At 45.5% G+C, this 21983-nt stretch overlaps 1 protein-coding gene across 11 annotated transcripts in view; it reads left to right on the top strand.

Moving 5' to 3' along the window:
* Positions 1 to 21983, top strand: part of terb1 (telomere repeat binding bouquet formation protein 1) — a 235388-nt gene that overhangs the window by 192428 nt on the left and 20977 nt on the right. For 7 of the 11 annotated variants that reach the window (XM_070898307.1, XM_070898303.1, XM_070898304.1 and 4 more), the window contains one exon: positions 535 to 648. In XM_070898307.1, coding sequence (XP_070754408.1) covers positions 535 to 648 — 114 coding nt within the window. Of the gene's footprint in view, positions 1 to 534; positions 649 to 6243; positions 6349 to 16494; positions 16596 to 21983 lie in introns of those variants that run through there. The other 4 variants (XM_070898308.1, XM_070898309.1, XM_070898302.1 and 1 more) reach the window with 4 other exon arrangements.

The following is a 21983-nucleotide window of genomic DNA, read 5'->3' as shown; positions in this document are numbered from 1 at the left end:
ATCTGAATAATGTCTATGGGTCATTACTGTGTGCCACATGGCTGGTACATTTGTCTGCATAAGTGACTGCCCTTCAAGAAATTCATTGAATATAAAACACTTAAGGACATTTCTGAGAGATACCATAAGTGCTTTTTATCACTGTAAGTTATTGCTTTCAAGAAAAGGTCACTAAGGGGAATGGTAGTGTAATGGTTGGGTTACGGAACTAGCATTTGAATTCAGTTTTTTAAAATCTGGAAATGAAAAGTTTTCAGATTATTGTAAAAACCCATCTAGGTCACTAATGCCCTTTAGGGAAGGAAACCTGCCGACCTTACCCAGGCTGGCCTATATGTGACTTCAGTCCCACACCAATATGGTTCTCTGTTAACTGCCTTTTGAATTAGCCTAGCAATAATATCAATAGTAATAGACAGTGGACTGTAACAAACTGAGCTGTCGAAGGAACTCTTTCTTACTATCTCTCTGCAATACTTATCCAACTTGCTGCATCATTGCTAAAGAAAATGTTTTTAATTATGTTGCTTGCAGACTTTCTTTTGACACCAATGAAGAAATCTGTATCTGGTGCTCCCACTTTTCCCAGACAGCGAAGAGATGATACAACTTCATTTAAACCAACTGTGGGACAAGGTCATGTAAATAGTGAGAAATTTCAGTAATGCTGAGTTTGTTTTTCTTAATCAAATTGTGATTTAAAATATGTTAATATATATTCGGAATGACTTTCAGAATGCACAGTTCTGGTGCATAGCCTTGTTCATCGATTGAGTTTTGAGAAATCACGGGTATTCCCCAAGATTTCTCGACATGTGTTCCCAGCACGGAAAATGCACAAATGTGATAAAAAGTTGACAATTTTTCCTGCAGTACTGCAATTTATTGATTGTTTTATCATTTTAATGATCATTAAAGATAGGACTTTGAAGTGCTGTGTGGCTCACTATAGGTAATCAATAGACTATGGAACAGAGAATGGAGAGCTGAGAGGCAATTATCATCAAAGCAGCCAATACCAACACTGCACAGTTTGGACATTCATCATGAAAAAGGGTGTAGAATAATCACTTTTGTCAGTGGATTTCCTGACAGAGGTCCAGTGGCACTGCAGCTTCAAGGTTCCTGCTTTTACATCTGCAATCCACTGAGGGTAACTTAGAATAGTATTCAAATAGACCATACAGGGATCAAATCCATGACCTTGGCATTATTAGCACCACACTCTAACCAACTGAGAATGATAAGGTACAGCTGTTACCAGGATTAGCGCAGACTGGTAGAAGTCGGGGTTTCTGAGCTTGAAGACTCTGGAGCGTTTTATTAACAATTTCTGCAGTGGGGAAGTACTTCTGGCAGCAATTATTTTTGCTAACCCCCGGCTTCTTTTCTCCACTACCACCCTCTGCCCCTGCCCCTGCACCCTCACCTCCAACAAGAAGTGCGAGGAGCTCATGTACTACTTTGTCACTAAGATTGAAATCATCGGTTCAGTTGCCTCTGTTTCATCCCGTCCTTCCCCTTGCCCAACAATCCAAACCTTCCCCCGCAGGTCTTCTGTGCCTTAGCCCTGAACCCATGTCATTCTTTATTTTCTCTCCTAATTCCCCTCATGCCCTCTGAGTTCATCTTGTCTATGAGCCCCACCTCCTGCTCTCCTGACCCCAATCCCACTAAACTGCTCACCACTCAACTTACAGCTTGGCGCCTATGCTAATTAACATTGTAAATGATTCCCTCTCATCAGGTATTGTCCCACCCTCCCTTTCATAACCGCTATCATCACCCATCCTAAAAAAAAACGGCCTTGGTTGCTCCAACCTTGCAAACAACCACCCTCTCTTCAGTACTAAAAACAGAAAATGCTGGAAATCTCAGCGTGTCAGGCACCATCTGTGGAGAGGAAACAGAGTTAACGTTTCAGGCCGATGACCCTTTGTCAGAACTGGAGAGTGTTTGGAAAGAACAGATTCTTCACAAGCAGTGAAAGGGGGAGGGGAAAAAAGAACAAAAGGGAAGGTCTGTGATAGAGTAGAAGATAGGAGAGACAAAAGGGATGATGGGGCAAATTGAAATGAGTTCGGGAGGAGGCCAGCATCGCGAGAGCGGAGCGGGCGCGGGACTACACAGGGCGGCGGTGGCTTGGAGCAGACGTGACTCCAGAATGGTATGTTGGCTCCCTGGTGCCAGGGTCAAGCATGTCACTGAGCAGCTGCAGGGCATTCTGGGGGGAGAGGTCGTGGTCCACATCGGTACCAATGACATAAGTAGGAAGAGGGATGAGGTCCTGCAGGCAGAGTTTAGGGAGCTAGGAGAGAAATTAAAAAGCAGGACCTCAAAGGTAGTAATCTCCGGATTACTCCCAGTGCCACAAGCTAGTGAGTATAGAAATAGGAGGATAGAGCAGATGAATACGTGGCTGGAGAGATGGTGCAGGCGGGAGGGCTTTAGTTTCCTGAGGCATTGGGACCGTTTCTGGGGGAGGTGGGACCTGTACAAGCCGGATGGGTTGCACCTCAACAGAGCCGGGACCAATATCCTCACGGGGGAGTTTGCTAGTGCTGTTGGGGGGGGGGGGGGGGTTAAACTAGCTTGGCAGGGGGCTGGGAATCTGAGAGTAGATTCAGTAGGGAGGGGAGTAGCGCTGGAATTAGAAAGCAAAAATAAAGTCTCCTTTATTTAAGCTTTGTACGTTGGTTGGAGATCCAACTTTCTCACCCTCCATCTGAATTTGAAATTCAATTATGCTATCACTCATTCCGAGGGGATCCTTTACTAGGAGATTGTTTATTAATCCTGTCTCATTACACAGGACCAGATCTAAGATAGCCTGCCCCTGGTTGGTTCCGTTACATACTGCTCAAGGAATCTGTCCCTTACGCACTCTATGAAGTCCTCCTCAATGCTACCCTGACCAATTTGATTTGTCCAATCAATATGGAGGTTAAAATCACCCATGATTATTGCTGTTCCCTTTTTACAAGCCACCACTATTTCCTGGTTTATGCTCCTGCCACAGCACTGAAATTACTCTGATTAAGGTCACAAATAACTTCCCCTATGTCTGCATTTTCCCTCTCTATCCTTAGTAACCTCTCTACAGCCTGTGACAAGTCGTCCAAATCATCCTCCTCCAACGACTCCTCCGCTGTCCAGCTGAGTGGCACAATCCTTGCTTCCATTTTTACCTATCCAATCGGACCCAGAGCTCCTCCAGTACTAGATTCTCTTCCCGTTCGTACACCGTTACCTCTGGAATTTCCCAGGTATCTACCCTTGGCTCTCATCTACATGCAGCTTCTTTACGACATTATAGAAAGACATGGCATCGGGTTCTGTTTGCACCTCGCTCACTCCCTCCACTGCCTCTGTGTTTTCAGACTGCTTAACTGAGTCAGTTACTTTAGGAAGACCAAAGCCATCGCCTTTGGCCCCTTACGCAAACTCTTTACCCTCGCCACCATTTCCGACTCCTTCCCAGGCAAATGTCGCAGGTTGAACCAGACTGTTAACAACTTTGGCATATTATTTGACCCCGAGCTCTGCTTTCGACCCCATAATCTCTCCATCACAAAGACTACCTCCACCTCTATAACATCATCTGTCTCAGCCCCTGCCTCCGCCATCTGCTGCTAAAACCCTCATGTCACTTCTAGACCTAACTATTCCAATGCTCTTCTGGCTGGCCTCACATCCTCCACATTCCATAAACTTCAGCTCATCCAAAATTCTGCTGCTCGAATCCTATCCTGCATCAAAGTCCGCTCATCCATCACTCCTTGCTGTCTGACTTACTAGCTAACTTTCATACCCCCTGGTGTTGGAAATTTAAAATTCTCATCTTTGTGTTTAAATCTCTTCATGGCCCAGCCCCTTCATAGTGCATCCCCCACTCCTTTTGCCCCACCATTAGCAACTTCAGCCATCTAGTCCCTCAGCTCTAGTACTCTCTCCTTAAACTTCCTTGAAACCCACCTCTTTGACCAGGCTTTTAGTCACCCTTCCTAATATATCCTTCTATGGCTGGATGTTGACTTTTTAGATATCTGATTACACTTCTATAAAGCGTCTTGGGACATTTTTCTTCATTATCGGCACTTTGTAAGTGCAAGGTGTTGTTATTATGTCCCTATAAGGGTGAGCCAGTTATAACCATTTTGCTCATCTCTGGTTATGTACTAAAGATCTGTTCATTTGAAGTTGAGATTCTCTGGTTTTATCAGATTGACAGCTCTCTGGAGACTAATGCATTATTTAGACCGATGTGAAATGGACTGAAATGAACCTCTGAAATCTCAGCAAAGGAGGAGCAGTTTTGTCAGTGCTTTCTTTGTTCCAAGCTTTCTTCATGTTGGCTATATTTTTGCTAATCAAACTTCTGTTTTCAACAGCCTGATGGCTCATTTAGACTATGGACTGCCTTGTGGTCATACCCATCCTGAGCACTGTGTCCAGTTCTGGTCAGACCCACCTTGAGCACTGTGTCCAGTTCTGGTCAGACCCACCTTGAGCACTGTGTCCAGTTCTGGTCAGACCCACCTTGAGCACTGTGTCCAGTTCTGGTCAGTCCCACCTTGAGCACTGTGTCTAGTTCTGGTCAGTCCCACCTTGAGCACTGTGTCCAGTTCTGGTCAGTCCCACCTTGAGCACTGTGTCCAGTTCTGATCAGACCCACCTTGAGCACTGTGTCTAGTTCTGGTCAGTCCCACCTTGAGCACTGTGTCTAGTTCTGGTCAGTCCCACCTTGAGCACTGTGTCTAGTTCTGGTCAGTCCCACCTTGAGCACTGTGTCCAGTTCTGATCAGTCCCACCTTGAGCACTGTGTCCAGTTCTGGTCAGTCCCATCTTGAGCACTGTGTCCAGTTCTGATCAGACCCACCTTGAGCACTGTGTCCAGTTCTGGTCAGTCCCACCTTGAGCACTGTGTCCAGTTCTGGTCAGTCCCACCTTGAGCACTGTGTCTAGTTCTGGTCAGTCCCACCTTGAGCACTGTGTCCAGTTCTGATCAGACCCACCTTGAGCACTGTGTCCAGTTCTGGTCAGTCCCACCTTGAGCACTGTGTCCAGTTCTGATCAGACCCACCTTGAGCACTGTGTCTAGTTCTGGTCAGTCCCACCTTGAGCACTGTGTCCAGTTCTGATCAGACCCACCTTGAGCACTATGTCCAGTTCTGGTCAGTCCCACCTTGAGCACTGTGTCCAGTTCTGATCAGACCCACCTTGAGCACTGTTTCCAGTTCTGATCAGTCCCACCCTGAGTACTGTGTCCAGTTCTGGTCAGACCCACCTTGAGCGCTGTTTCCAGTTCTGGTTGCCGAGACACAAGAGACATTCAAGTGCTGGAGGAAAGAACCATAAGGCTGATCCCTAGAGTCCAGCCTGCGTTGTGAGGGAAGACTGAAGAAACCGAGGGAGGCAGACATAGGAGGTGAACATAGAGGTTTCTAAGATAGTTAAGGAAAAGGTAAATCCAGATTATACTGTAAATAACGATACTAGGACAAAGGAACGCTAGGTTGAAACCAGTAAAGAGTAAATTTAGGACTTGTATTGGAACTTCACTACTCAAAAAACCTTTAAAAAAAAAGAAAAATGCGCGAAATAAATGCAATTCATTCTTCTTTCAAAAAATGATCAATGTAAGAAATAAACTTTCGAGAAGAATAGTGGAGGCAAAAACCTTGCAAATAAAGAACTTGCATTTCTATAACAACAATACCACAAAGTCCCATTCACCATCACTCCTGTGCTCGCTGACCTACATTGGCTCCTGGTTAAGCAACATCTCAATTTTAGAATTCTCATCCTTGTTTTCAAATCCCTCACCCCTCCCGATCTCTGTAATCTCCTCCAGCCCCACAACCCTCCGAGATATCTGCGCTCCTCCAATTCTGGCCTCTAGAGCATCCCTGATTATAATCGCTCCATCATTGGTGTCTGTGCCTTCAGCTGCCTGGGCCCTAAGCTCTGGAATTACCTCCCTAAATTTCTCCACCTCTCTTCCTCCTTTAAGACTCTCCTTAAAACCTACCTCTTTGATCAATCTGCCTTAATATCTCCTTGTGTGGCTTGGTATCAAATTTTGTTTTATACCGCTCCTGTGAAGCGCCTTGAGACATTTTACTATGTTAAAGGCACTATATAAATACAAGTGTTGGTTGAGAGATAAATATTGGCCAGGAGTACAGGGAGAACTCCCCTCCCCTGCTTTTCACTGAAATAATGTCATAGGATCTTTTATAGCCACCTGAGGGAGCAGACGGGGCCTCGGTTTAACGTCTCATCCAAAAGACGGCATCTCTGATGATGATGGGGACCAGCGCATGAATTCCTGATATGTGCTCCCAGCAGGTGAAGCTCTGTGCCAGGAGCACAACCTCTTAAAATTACTCTTTGTGTTATTCAGATTGTTCATGTTCCTTTTGTCTTGCATCGTGTTATATTTCATTGACTGTGCAGGGGGAGGGGAAGGAACAATAAAGGAGAGGGCAGTCTGTCAAGATAAGGTTATCTTTTAAATGGATCTTGAAAACAATACCTTTGAATTCTCACATACTGTAGGCTAGCCCTAAATACACTGTACAAAATGTCCTGTGATAGCAAGAGTCAAAGAAAGGGAGCATACCTGCAAAAGTGTTTCATTTAAACATGTTTATTTACTGGACAATGTAAATGTAGTGTAACTAAAGAAGAGTATTTTAGTAGTAGAAGAACTGGTCCTGTAAAATGGGACCCTAGAGAATTGCAGTGAAATGGTGGGGGAGCAGGTGGCCTTCCAGCCTCAGCTGGCTGGATGAAGAAAGCAAAATGAAATGCTTCCAGCAAAAAGGTAAACTATAAATAACGCTGATGGACTACAGAGCTTTTTAGCTGACTATATTGCTGCTGCATAGCTACAGTGTGGTGCTGGTTTTTAAATGGCTTTGTGCTTCCTTTGTAGAGATCATAACCAAGAAGTCAGTGCTGCAATAAGTTACACTTGTATATTAGCTATATATTTTTGTTGCAAATGGAAGTAGACTAAGGAACAGAAGCCAAGCCATGAAGGGGCGGGGTTTCCAAAGCAGGCTGATAAGTTGGATTTATAGAAGTCTTTTAAAGGAGGAGAGATGAGTAGCATGTCAAAGGGGTTTAAGGAGGCAATTCTAGGGTGTGAGGTCAGTGTAGGGGATTGCACAAAAGTCCAGAGTTAGAGGGGTAGGGTGGTGAATCCTAAGGGTGGAATAGACAGCATATATAGTAGGGTGGGGCAAGGACATGGAGGGATTTGCAGACAAGGATTTTAAATTTAATACGCAGGGGGACCTGGAACCAGAGTACACCAGCGTGGCTGGGGTGATGTGCGAGCAGGACTTAATGTGGGACAGAATCTGGTTGACTGCATTTTGAATAATTTGTAGTTTGTGGAGAATGAGTGGCCAGAAAGGACGGTGTGGGGTAATCAATGTCTTCGACTTGTAAGCAAAGAAATTACTGTTTATGGTATTAGCAAATGAACATTTAATAGGGCTGATTTTAACCCGTGGATAGCAGGCGGGCAGGCAGTTAAAATGCTCCATGTGACTTAACTTGCGCCGACCTCGCTGCCTTCCCGAAGGTTGCAATTTTAACCTGAGCAAGCAAGAGCTTCACCCGCCAGAAAGCAGCGCGACCCTTCTTTAAATATGCAGATTGGGCTTCAATGATGTCATCGGGGCCAGGCTGCAATTTTAACTGGAGGCCTGCGTGCCTTCCCCACCATGCCAACCTGGCGGCAGGAGGAGCCAGGTAGAGAAGAGGTCTAGAAAGTACGGCGATTTTAGTATCTCCGGGCTCCACAACAATAATAACTTGTATTTATATAGCGCCTTTAACGTAGTGAAACGTCCCACGGTGCTTCACAGGAGTATTATGAGACATAAAATTTGACAAGAAAACCTTAGGCCTCCCATGCCCTGGTTTCCCTCCCCAATTGTTGGGTAGTGGGGATCTGGAACTCACTGCCTGAAAGGGTGGTAGAGGCAGAAACCTTCATCACATTTAAAAAGTACTTGGATGTGCACTTGAAGTGCCATAACATGTGGATCAAGGGCTGGAAGTTGGGATTAAGCTGGATAGCTCTTTCTCAGCCAGCACGGACACAATGGGCTGAATGACCTCCTTCCGTGCTGTAAATTTCTATGATTACCAATACGAGCTTTTTATTCTAGATTTATTTAATTAACTGAATTTAAATTCCCAGCTGCCATGATGGGATTTGAACTCATGTCTCTGGATCATTAGTCCAGGCCACTGGATTACTAGTCGAGTAACATAACCACTATCGGGTTCAGGTAGGAGACTGACAGGGCCCCATCAATGATCCCCCTAATTTATTTGGGGGTGCACAACCATTCACAGTTTTGCATGCACGAAATTTAACATTGGAAAAGTCGGCTGCGCGGGACCAGTAGAGAGCTGCGCAACCGTGCGGCTTAGAGGGAACATTGGACCCCAGGCAGATGAGGCCCAGGAGCTAAAATCTCCCAGACTTCATGCAGCGGAGATGCAGACTGTTGGCTGTCCGCCTCGGCTTCTTACATGACTCCAAGTTAAAATTGGAGCTAAAGTGTTCATATAACATTCCTCGGAACACTGTTTTAACACAGGAATTGTCAGACGGTGTCTATTATTTTAAATGGGTTAATATCATTGCTAAAATAGCAGACAAACGAATGATGTGTGTACTAAAACTGCTAACAGCAATCTCTCGGTGATATATTTGCAATTTTTATTCTGTATTCTTCCACACCTTTGCTCTAAAGATGGTAGCTTATGCTGGGGCACCATCTGGTACCTTGCCAAAGAACCAATCTTTATGTGTGAACCTACATAGTGACAGCTACTGGTTCCCCTTGATCTTCATGGTTACATCCTCAAAGAACGCTAATAACTTTGTCAAACATGATTTCTCTTTCATAAAACCATGTTGACTCTGCTTGATTGTATTATGTATATAGTAGATGTAGTGTATTTGGATTTCCAAAAGGCATTCGATAAGGTGCCACACAAAAGTTTACTACACAAGATAAGCGCTCATGGTGTTGGGGTAATATATTAGCATGGATAGAGGATTGGCTAACTAACAGAAAACAGAGAGTCGGGATAAATGGTTCATTTCCTGGTTGGCAAACAGTAACTAGTGGGGTGCCGCAGGGATCAGTGCTGGGGCTCAGCTATTTACAATCTATATTAATGACTTAGATGAAGGAACCGAGTGTACTGCAGCCGCATTTGCTGATGATGCAAAGATAGGCGGGAAAGCAAGTTGTGTGAGGACGACGCAAAGGGCTAAAAATTCAGCAACATTGCACCTGTTTTTTTCGCAATATTTTGCCATTTTTGTTGAAAAACGGTATGGTTTGGAGAAGTCTTGCGGCTGGGTTTTTAAGTACCGCTGGGGAGAGGACCGCCGCCATGCAAGACTCGAAATTGTGCTTTCGCCAAAAATTTGGCTCAGGACACACCCGTTTTCTGTGCCAGGGATAAACCTGTGTTGCAGCCCCTGGAACAGCAGTAGGTATGAAGACCTGTAAAAAAGGTAAGTTAAAGTTTTTATTTTTTATTTTCTTTTTTCAGCGATTTGCTAGTTAAGTGTTTTGTGAATGTTTTGTGATTTTTTTTTTATTTTTGTTTTTTGCGATTTTTTTTTGGGGGGGAGGTGTTTTCCCCCCTCTTAAGGCCTCTCTCGCAGCAGTATCGGCGTCGGAATAAAGTTGCAGAAATTTGTGGTTTGCGCCACGAATCCTCGTGCAATGCCGATTTTTACCGCTGAGCAAATTGAAGCCTGAATTTTAGGCCTCGTAGCAGAGTGAAAGCAGTATTTTTGGCAAAAAAAACGCTTTCACTAAAAAGCAAATTTCTAGATTGAGTCTGCAAAGCGATATAGATTGGTTAAGTGAGTGGGCAATAGTTTGGCAGATGGAATATAATGTGGGAAAATGTGATGTTATCCACTTTGGTAGGAAGAATGAAAAAGCAGAATATTATTTAAATGGAGAGAGACTACAGAATATTGCGGTACAGAAAGATCTGAGTGTCCTCGTACATGAAACACAAAAAGTTAGTATGCAGGTACAGCAAGTAATTAGGAAGGCAAATGGAATGTTGACCTTTATTGCAAGGGGGATGGAGTATAAAAGCAGGGAAGTCTTGCTACAACTGTGAGACCACATCTAGAGTGCTGCGTACAGTTTTGGTCTCTGTATTTAAGGAGGGATATACTTGCATTGGAGGCAGTTCACTAGGTTGATTCCTGAGATGAAGGGGTTGTCTTATGAAGATAGGTTGAGCAGGTTGGGCCTATACTCATTGGAGTTTAGAAGAATGAGGGGTGATCTTATTGAAACATAAGATTCTGAGGGGGCTGGACAGGGCAGATGCTGAGAGGATGTTTCCTCTCAGGGGGGAATCTAGAACAAGGGGGCATTGTTTCAGATTAAGGGGTTGTTCATTTAAGACGGAGATGAGGAGGTATTTCTTCTCTCAGAAGGTCGTGAATCTTTGGAATTCTCTACCCCAGAGAGCTGTGGAGGCTGGGTCATTGAATGTATTTAAGGTGGAGATAGACAGATTTTTGAACGATAAGGGAATCAAGGGTGATGGGGAGTGGGAAGGAAAGTGGAGTTGAGGCCAAGATCAGATCAGCCATGATCTTATTGAATGGCGGAGCAGACTCGAGGGGCCAAATGGCCGACTCCTGCTCCTATTATGTTCATATAGTGACTGTTGATAGGGTATTCAACCATGGAGTCACAACAGCTGAACCTAACCCTGTCCTCATCTGATGTCTTCTCACAATCACAATGCATCAGCTGTCACTGGACCCCGATCAGTAGAAACCCTGTCTGATTCTTTTTCTGCCCCCAATCACAGGGGCACTGACAACCAAAGATCCCTTGGTGTATTAAAAAGCAAAAAGAAATCTGGTTTTCAAATCAGGATTGTTCCCACATTAATATAACACTAAGTGATGCAATTACACACTGAGCCTTCAGAGAGCTTATCGATACTGGTTCTTGAACAGTTTTAAAAGTGCAACAGATATCAAATATATATTTATAAGGTGGAATTACACTGTTAAACTCCGAGTTCGGATGAATGAAGTTCAACATTAAAGGACTGGAATCCGTGCGGTGCTCTGAACTGGCTGGAAGAGATACAAATGGATTTGAGAGGGTTGTCATATGAGGAGAATTTGAGCAGAATGGGCCTATTTTCTCTGGAGTTTAGAAGAGATGTGATCTCATTGAAACATATAACATTCTTAGAGGACTTGACAGGGTAGATACTGAGATGCTTTTTCCCCTGGCTGGAGTCTAGAACTCGGGGTCATTGTCTCAGGATAAGTGGTCGGCTATTTAGGACTGAGATGAGGAATTTATTCACTCCGAGAGTTGTGAATCTTTGGAATTCTCTACCCCAGAGAGCTGTGGATGTTCACTCATTGAGTATATTCAAGACTGAGATTGATCAATTTTTGGACACTAAGGGAATCAAGGGATATGGGGACATGGTGGGAAAGTGGAGTTGAGGTAGAAGATCAGCGATGATTTTATTGAATGGTGGTGCAGGATCGAGGGGGCATATGGCTGACTCCTGCTCCTAATTCTTACGTTGAGGCACACCTCTTTGAGTACTGGTTTGCCCTAGCATTTCTCAATTTCACACACAACTTATATCACATATATCACGTCTAGGTTTAGGGAGGGATTTCTAGAGCTTAGAGCCTAGGCAGCTGAAAGCATGGCTGCCAATAGTGAAGCGATGAATATCGGAGATGTGCAAGAAGCCAAAATTGGAGGAGCGCAGAGATCTCGGAGGGTTGTGGGGCTGGAGGAGATTACAGAGATAGGGAGGGGCGAGACCACGGAGGGACTTGAAAACAAGGATAAGAATTTTAAAATCGAGGCTTTGCTGGACCGGGTGCCAATGTTGGTCAGCGAGCACAGGGGTGATGAGTGAACTGGATGTGGTGCGAGTTAGGATACGGGCAGCAGAGTTTTGGATGAGTTTAAGTTTATGTAGGGTGAAAGATGGGAGGCCGGCCAGGAGAGATTTGGAATAGACCAAGTTGTTTCACCAGTACAGAGGGATGAATCTGCGAGCAGGCAGGCTGAGGCAACCAAGTGAATAGACTCAGTTCAGGAGAAGTAAACCATTCTTCAGCTTTTCACACATAGGATCAGGGGTAGAAACAGAGGGAGGTCAAAGGAAGGCAGGAGGAAAAGAGCAAGGGGGCTATATAGAAGGGAGCCTCAAACAGATACTAGGCTAGGTTAATGAGAGATTTAATAGAGGTATTCAAAATTATGATGGAGTTTGTTAGCGTAAGTAAGAAGAAATTGGTTCTACTAGCAGTAGAGTCGCTAATCAGAGGACACAGATTTAAGATAATTGCCAAAAAATGCCAGGGGGGGGAGATGACAAATTCTTTTATACAGCGAGTTATGATGATCTGGAATGCGCTGCCTGAAAGGATGGTAGAAGCAGATATAGTGGTAACTTTTGAAAGGGAATTGGATAAATACCTGAAAAGGAATATTTGCAGAGCTGTGGGGAAAGAACAGGGGGGAGTTGTAATAATTAGATTGCTCTTTTAAAGAGCCAGCACAGACACGATGGGCCGAATGGCCTCCCTCAGTACTGTATGGTTCCATGTACCCAAAATCACGAGAAATAAACAAATAATAACAGAGAAAAACTGCGAATGTGGCAGATGTACATGTACCTGTATTTTTAAATGGAAGCAAACCCTGGCCAGATCCACTGTCCTTCATTCACTGTCTCTAGCAGAGATCCTACCATGTTGGATTCTTTACTAAATGTGCTCTTCAGGAGATATTTTCATCTGCAGTGCTTGCCTTTCAGCTAGTGCCTATCGTCACAGGCTGAACAGAAACAGTGGCCTGACATTCCGAGATGATTGGATGAAGACTTGACGGGCAATGTAATGGATTGTGACTTCAAAACTCCTTCAGGAACGAGTCAGACTTACTACCATTTTTATAGTCTGTCTGTGAGAACACTGAATTAGCACTGTTACAGAATAGTTGAAATGGACATTTAGACCTCTCGAGGTTTGATTGCAACCTTGCCCAGGGACATCTAAAAAATAATAGAAATGTAAAATGGAGGGAATTCGATATGTACTTAAAAGGAATTTATAGGGGTATGGGGAAAGAGCAGGGGGAGTGGGACTAATTGGATAGCTCTTCCACAGAGCCGGCACAGACACAATGGGCTGAATGACCTCCTGTGTATGATTCTATGAAACAACAACTTACAATTGTAGAATGACTTTAATATAAAAAAACACTCCAAAGTGCTTCACAGAAGTGTAAAGGGATTAAAAAGGACATCGAGCCAAAGGCAATGTTAGGAAAGTGACCAAAAGCTTAGACAAAGAGATGGTTTTAAGAAGGGTCTTAAAGGAGAAAAGGAAGTGGCGAGGTGGAGGGGTTTACGGAGGGAATTCCAGAACATAGGGTCTAGGAGGCTGAAACCACCGCTGCCAATGGTAGCTTCTGTTGCCTAGGCCCAAATCTCTGGAATTCCTTCCCTAAACTTCTCCATCTCTCTACCTCTCTTTCCTCCTTTAAGAAGCTCCTTAAAACCTACCTCTTTGACCAAGCGTTTGGTCAGCTATCCTAATTTCTCCTTATGTGGCTCGGTGTCTAATTTTTTTGTCTTATGTGAAGCGCCTTGGGACATTTTATTATGTTAAAGGCGCTATATAAATGCAAGTTGTTACAAAGGAAGAGGGGGTGCACAAGGGACCAGAGTGAGAAGAACGGAAAGATTTAGTAGGATTGTAAGGCTGGAGGAGGTTTCAGAAATAGGGAGGGGTGAGGCCATAAAGGGATTTAAATACAAGGATGAAAATTTTAAATTGGAGGCTTTGGGACAGGAATCCAATGTAGTTCAGCGAGGACAAAGGTGATAGGTGAACGGGACATCGTGAGTTAAAGTTTTACAGGGGCTGGAGGATGTGAGTTGTCCAGGAGAGCATTGGAATAGTTGAATCTGGAGGTAGAGGTAGAAGCGACCGATGTTACAGAGGTGAATGTAGGCTTTGTGATGGAAAGGATGTGGGTTCAGAAGCTCAACTTGGAGGTTAAATAAGATGTCAAGATTTCTACCTGGCTGGTTCAGCCTGAGTCAGTGGTTGGGGAGACAGATGGAGAACAGTGGTGAGGGAATGGATTTTGTGGTGGGGGCCAAAGGCAATGGCTCCAGTCTTTAAGGGCCCAAGTTTCGAGCCGCGCCTAGAACGGTGCAGTCCCGACCTGGACGCCCGTTTTTCACGCCAGAAAGTGCGCCTTAAAAAAAACCCTCCAGATTCTCCAGCTCCCTGCAGGTCTTCTGGCCCTCGGCGCAGCGCAGCACGAGCTGTAGAGGGCGGAGCCAGGTCCCTGCGTCGAAAACAGTGCCGGGATCTCTGCACATGCGCGCTACAGTGGGCGCGCAAGTGCAGTAGCTCCAGGCGCCCGAAACTGTGTGGGAGGGGCCCGAAGCACGCAGCCCCTAGCCCTGGCCGAATGGCCCCACTGGGGCTGCGTCAATAAGGCTCCTCCCACGGCCAGCTCCTGCTTCCTCCCGACCCGACTCATCTCCCGCTTCCCCCGACACCGACCCGACTCCCACTCTCCCCCCGACCAGACCCGACACCGACCTGACTCTCGCTTTCCCCCACCCCGGACCCGACCCGACTCCCGCTTCCACCCGCCCCCCCCCCGCTTCCGGACCCGACCCGACTCCCCCCCCACCCCCCGGACTGGACCCGACTCCCGCACCCCCCCCCCCAAACCCCGCTTCCGGACCCGACCCGACTCCCCCCCCACCCCCCGGACTGGACCCGACTCCCACTCCCCCCCCCCCCCCCCCCAACCCGTCTTCCGGATCCGACCCGACTCCCCCCCCACCCCCCGGACTGGACCCGACTCCCGCTCCCCCCCCCCCAACCCCCGCTTCCGGACCCGACCCGACTCCCGCTTCTCCCTCTCCCCCCCGAACTGGATCCGACCTGACCTCCCTCCCCCCGACCTGACCTCCCTCTCCCTCCCTCCCCCCGGCCCGAACCGACCTCCCTCCCACCACCCCCCCCGACCCAACGCCACCTACCTGTAAATCTGGTGCTGGGGACGGGCCCTGCCCGAAGTCTCGGGCCCGGCCCGTTCAGCCTCCCTCCCCCTTCTCCTTTCTCCCCCCCCCCCCCCCCCATCTCCTTTCTCCCCCCATCTCCTTCCCCCCATCCCCATCTCCTTCCCCCCCAATCTCCTTTCCCCCCCCAACTCCCTTTATTCCCTTCTCCCCCCTCCCCCTTCTCCACTATTTCTCCCCCTTCCCTCCCTCTGCTCCCCCCCTCTCTCCCTCTACCCACCTCCTCCCCCTCCCCTCGCTGTCAGAAACACAGACACTGACAGACAGAGAATGAGACACACACAGACAGACAGAGAGATCGAGACACTGACAGAGACACACTGGGGGGGGGGGATCCCAACACGCTGTTGGAGGGCTCCCGGTGCTGCAGTCGGTAAGTAGAAAATGTTTTATTTATTGATTTTTTTTTAAATTATTTCTTATTAATATTTTTTGATTGATTTATTGGTTGATTTATTGATGTATTTATCATTTATTATTGATGATGGCTCTTTATTTGTAAAACTGAAGTGTTTAATGTTTGTAAACTTCCCTTTAAACCCCCCCCCCCCCGCCCATTCCCTATGCCTGATTTGTAACCTACGCCTGATTTTCTAAAATGTAGACAAAGTTTTTTCGAGCGTACAAAAATCGTCACTTACTCCATTCTAAGTTAGTTTGGAGTAAGTTTTCACTGACAAAACTTTGAAAACAGGCGGAAGTGGCCGGACACGCCCCCTTTTGAAAAAAAAATTCTGTTCCAAAGTGAAACTGTTCTAACTGACTAGAACTGGAGCAAACTAAATGACAAGATTTCCGATTTCTAAGATACTCCGTTCTACACCAGTTGCTCCTAAAAATCAGGAGCAAATCATGTGGAAACTTGGGGCCAAAATGTTTAACTGAATGAAATTGTGGCTCATCGAACACTGGATGACAGACAAACAATTTGACAATCACAGAGACAATAAAGGAGTTGAGAGAGGTGGTGGACAAGTAGAGCTGAGTGTATCTGCCTCTATGTGGAAGCTGATCCCATGTCTGTGAATGATGTTGCCAAGGGGTAGATTGTAGATGAGGAAAAGGATGGGGGCCAAGTGTGGGCCTTTTTGGGGACAGTGTGCGGTGGGAAGAGAAGTCATTTCTGAAGATGCTCTGACTTAACATCAGATAGGTAAAAATGGAACCATGTGAAGACAGTCCCATTGAGCTGGACAACAAAAGAGAAACATTGGAATAGGATGGTGTTGAAGGCTGCAAAGACAAGAACGATGAAAGAGTAAATAATGTACTACGATCACAGTCACTGAGAATGTTGTTCTTGGCCTTGGTTAGGGGCACTTTGGAAACCCGATTGATAGGATTCAGAAAGATTGCAGGAAAGATGGGCATGGACCAGGGAGGCGACAACACGTTCAAGGACTTTGGAAGGCAAAGGAAAGGTAAGATATGAGGCGATAGTTTGCTTGGATGGAGAATGGGTTATTTGAAGAGGGGGGTTAGTTTTGAAAGGGAAGGGAATAATTCCAGAGGAGAGGGAGACACTTAAAATGTCAGCAAGTATGGAGGCCAGGAAGGGAGGATGGGTGGTCAGGAATTTGGTGGGATTGGAGTTTGAAGAAGTAGGAGTTTGACCTAAAAACAGAAAATGCTGTAAATCTCAGCAGGTCATGCAGCATCTGTGGAGAGGAAGCAAAGTTAATGTTTCGGGTCGATGACCCTTCGTCAGAACTGGAGAGTGTTCGGAAAGAACAGATTCTTAACCAGCACTGAAAGGTGGAGGGGAAGGAAGAACAAAAGGAAGACAGGAGAGATTAGAGAGACAAAAGGGATGATGGGCCGAATTCAAATGGTAATGCCAGGAGTTCGAAAAACATTAGTCAAGATAGAGTGTGAATGGCGGGATAATAACCAACTGCCATTAGAGACAAGGAGATAAAAAGAAAGAAAGGTTCTTGGGGTGGGGGGGCGGGAGGGAGGATGTGGTGGGGAGATGAGGGAGCCAAAGATTGCAGCGGTTACGCTCTGAAATTTTTGAACTCGATGTTGAGTCCAGAACACTAAGTGCCTAAACGAAAGATGAGGTGCTGTTTCTCGAGTTTACATAGAAACATAGAAAGTAGGTGCAGAAGTAGACCATTCGGCCCTTCGAGCCTGCACCACCATTCAATAAGATCATGGCTGATCATGCTACTTCAGCACTCCATTCCTGCTTTCTCTCCATACCCCTTGATCCCTTTAGCCATAAGGGCCACATCTAACTCCCTTTTGAATATATCTAACGAACTGGCCTCAACAACTTTCTGTGGTAGAGAATTCCACAGGTTCACAACTTTCTGAGTGAAGAAGTTTCTCCTCATCTCAGTCCTAAATGGCTTATCCCTTATCCTTAGACTGTGACCCCTGATTCTGGACTTCCCCAACATCGGGAACATTCTTCCTGCATCTAACCTGTCTAAACCCATCAGAATTTTATGTTTCTATGAGCTCCCCTCTCATTCTTCTAAATTCCAGTGACTATAAGCCTAGTCAGTCCAGTCTTTCTTCATATTTCAGTTCTGCCATCCCGGGAATCAGTCTGGTGAACCTTCGCTGCACTCCCTCAATATCAAGAATGTCCTTCCTCAGATTAGGAGACCAAAACTGCACACAATACTCAAGGTGTGGTCTCACCAAGGCCCTGTACAACTGCAGTAAGACCTCCCTGCTCCTATACTCAAATCCTCTCGCTATGAAGGCCAGCATGCCATTTGTTTTCTTTATTGCCTGCTATACCTGCATGGCAACTTTCAATGACTAATGTACCATGACACCCAGGTCTCGTTACACCTCCCCTTTTACTAATCTGTCACCATTCAATAATAATCTGCCTTCCTGTTTTTGCCACCAAAGTGTATAACCTTAAACTTATCCACATTATACTGCATCTGCCATGCATTTGCCCATTCACCTAAACTGTCCAAGTCCCCCTGCAGCCTCCTAGTATCCTCCTCACAGCTCGAACTGCCACCCAACTTAGTATCATATGCAAACTTGGAGATATTACCTTCAATTCCTTTGTCTAAATCATTAATGTATATTGTAAATAGCTGGGGTCCCAGCACTGAACCCTGCGGCACCCCACTATTACTGCCTGCCATTCTGAAAGGACCCGTTTATTTCCACTCTTTGCTTCCTGTCTGCCAACCAGTTCTCTATCCACGTCAATACATTACCCCCAATACCATGTGCCTTAATTTTGCACACTATTCTCTTGTGTGGGACCTTGTCAAAAGCCTTTTGAAAGTCCAAATACACTACATCCACTGGTCCTCCCTCATCCACTCTACTAGTTACATCCTCAAAAAACTCTAGAAGATTTTTCAAGCATGATTTCCCTTTCATAAATCCATGCTGACTTGGACCGATCCTGTCACTGCTTTCCAAATGCGCTGCTATTACGTCTTTAATAATTGATTCCAGCATTTTCCCCACCACCGATGTCAGACTAACCGGTCTATAATTCCCTGTTTTCTCTCTCCCTCCTTCTTTAAAAAGTGGAGTTACATTAGCTACCCTCCAATCCAGAGGAACTGAACTAGAGTCTATGGAATGTTGGAAAATGACAACCAATGCATCTACAATTTCTAGGGCCACTTCCTTAACTACTCTGGGATGCAGACTAACAGGCCCTGGGGATTTATCAGCCTTCAGTTCCTTCAATTTCCCTAACACCATTTCCTGACTAATAAGGATTTCCCTCAGTTCCCCCTTCTCGCTAGACCCTCGGTACCCTAGTATTTTCGGGAGGTTATTCGTGTCTTCCTTAGTGAAGACAGAACCAAAGTATTTGTTCAATTGGTCGGCCGTTTCCTTGTTCCCCATTATGACTTCCCCTGATTCTGACTGCAAGGGACCTACATTAGTCTTCACTAATCTTTTTCTCTTCACATATCTGTAGAAGCTTTTGCAGTCAGTTTTTATGTTCCTTGCAAGCTTTCTCTCATACTCTATTTTCCTCCTTTGTCCTCCTCTGCTGAATTCTAAATTTCTCCCAGTCCTCAGGTTTGCTGCTTTTTCTGGCCAATTTATATGCCTTTTCCTTGGATTCTACACTTTCCCTAATTTCCCTTGTTAGCCACGGTTGAGCCACCTTCCCTTTTTTATTCTTACGCCACACAGGGATGTACAATTGTTGTAGTGCATCCATGTGATCTTTAAATGTCTGCCATTGCCGAGCCACCGTCATCCCTTTAAGTTTCATTCTCCAGTGTATCCTAGCCAATTCATGTCCCATACCATCGAAGTTTCCTTCCTTTAAGTTCAGGACCCTAATCTCTGAATTAACTGTCACTCTCCATCTTAATAGTCACTACCATATTATAGTCACTCTTCCCCAAGGGGCCCCGCACGACTAGATTGCTAATTAATCCTCTCTCGTTACACAAGACCCAGTCTAGGATGACCTGCTCTCTAGTTGGTTGCTCGACATATTGGTCTAGAAAACCATCCCTTATACACTCCAGAAAATCTTCCTCCACAGTATTGCTACCAGTTTGGTTAGCCCAATCAATATGCAGATTAAAGTCACCCATGGTAACTGCTGTACCCTTATTGCACGCGTTCCTAATTTCCTGTTTAATGCCATCCCCAACCTCCCTACTACTGGAGTGCATAAGGGATGGTTTTCTAGACCAATATGTCGAGGAACCAACTAGGGGGGAGGCCATCTTAGACTGGGTGTTGTGTAATGAGAGAGGATTAATTAGCAATCTCGTTGTGCGAGGCCCCTTGGGGAAGAGTGACCATAATATGGTGGAATTCTGCATTAGGATGGAGAATGAAACAGTTAATTCAGAGACCATGGTCCAGAACTTAAAGAAGGGTAACTTTGAAGGTATGAGGCGTGAATTGGCTCGAATAGATTGGCGAATGATACTTAAGGGGTTGACTGTGGATGGGCAATGGCAGACATTTAGAGACCGCATGGATGAAGTACAACAATTGTACATTCCAGTCTGGCGTAAAAATAAAAAAGGGAAGGTGGCTCAACCGTGGCTATCAAAGGAAATCAGGGATAGTATTAAAGCCAAGGAAGTGGCATACAAATTGGCCAGAAATAGCAGCGAACCCAGGGACTGGGAGAAATTTAGAACTCAGCAGAGGAGCACAAAGGGTTTGATTAGGGCAGGGAAAATGGAGTACAAGAAGAAGCTTGCAGGGAACATTAAGACGGATTGCAAAAGTTTCTATAGATATGTAAAGAGAAAAAGGTTAGTAAAGACAAACGTAGGTCCCCTGCAGTCAGAATCAGGGGAAGTCATAACGGGGAACAAAGAAATGGCAGACCAATTGAACAAGTACTTTGGTTCGGTATTCACTAAGGAGGACACAAACAACCTTCCGGATATAAAAGGGGTCAGAGGGTCTTGTAAGGAGGAGGAACTGAGGGAAATCCTTATTAGTCGGGAAATTGTGTTGGGGAAATTGATGGGCTTGAAGGACGATAAATCCCCAGGGCCTGATGGACTGCATCCCAGAGTACTTAAGGAGGTGGCCTTGGAAATAGCGGATGCATTGACAGTCATTTTCCAACATTCCATTGACTCTGGGTCAGTTCCTATCGAGTGGAGGGTAGCCAATGTAACCCCACTTTTTAAAAAAGGAGGGAGAGAGAAATCAGGGAATTATAGACCGGTCAGCCTGACCTCAGTAGTGGGTAAAATGATGGAATCAATTATTAAGGATGTCATAGCAGCGCATTTGGAAAGAGGTGACATGATAGGTCCAAGTCAGCATGGATTTGTGAAAGGGAAATCATGCTTGACAAATCTTCTGGAATTTTTTGAGGATGTTTCCAGTAAAGTGGACAAGGGAGAACCAGTTGATGTGGTATATTTGGACTTTCAGAAGGCTTTCGACAAGGTCCCACACAAGAGATTAATGTGCAAAGTTAAAGCTCATGGGATTGGGGGTAGTGTGCTGACATGGATTGAGAACTGGTTGTCAGACAGGAAGCAAAGAGTAGGAGTAAATGGGTACTTTTCAGAATGGCAGGCAGTGACTAGTGGGGTACCGCAAGGTTCTGTGCTGGGGCCTCAGCTGTTTACACTGTACATTAATGATTTAGACGAGGGGATTAAATGTAGTATCTCCAAATTTGCGGATGACACTAAGTGGGCAGTGTGAGCTGCGAGGAGGATGCTATGAGGCTGCAGAGTGACTTGGATAGGTTAGATGAGTGGGCAAATGCATGGCAGATGAAGTATAATGTGGATAAATGTGAGGTTATCCACTTTGGTGGTAAAAACAGAGAGACAGACTATTATCTGAATGGTGACAGATTAGGAAAAGGAGAGGTGCAACGAGACCTGGGTGTTATGGTACATCAGTCATTGAAGGTTGGCATGCAGGTACAGCAGGCGGTTAAGAATGCAAATGGCATGTTGGCCTTCATAGCGAGGGGATTTGAGTACAGGGGCAGGGAGGTGTTGCTACAGTTGTACAGGGCCTTGGTGAAGCCACACCTGGAGTATTGTGTACAGTTTTGGTCTCCTAACTTGAGGAAGGACATTCTTGCTATTGAGGGAGTGCAGCGAAGGTTCACCAGACTGATTCCCGGGATGGTGGGACTGACTATCAGGAAAGACTGGATCAACTGGGCTTGTATTCACTGGAGTTCAGAAGAATGAGAGGGGACCTCATAGAAACGTTTAAAATTCTGACGGGTTTAGACAGGTTAGATGCAGGAAGAATGTTCCCAATGTTGGGGAAGTCCAGAACCAGAGGTCATAGTCTAAGGATAAGGGGTAAGCCATTTAGGACCAAGATGAGGAGAAACTTCT

This window comes from Pristiophorus japonicus, chromosome 13 (assembly GCF_044704955.1).
Source record: "Pristiophorus japonicus isolate sPriJap1 chromosome 13, sPriJap1.hap1, whole genome shotgun sequence".
Lineage (NCBI taxonomy): Eukaryota > Metazoa > Chordata > Chondrichthyes > Pristiophoridae > Pristiophorus > Pristiophorus japonicus.
The sequence above is the reverse complement of the archived record's forward strand: the minus strand, read 5'-3'. Positions and strand labels throughout refer to the sequence as shown.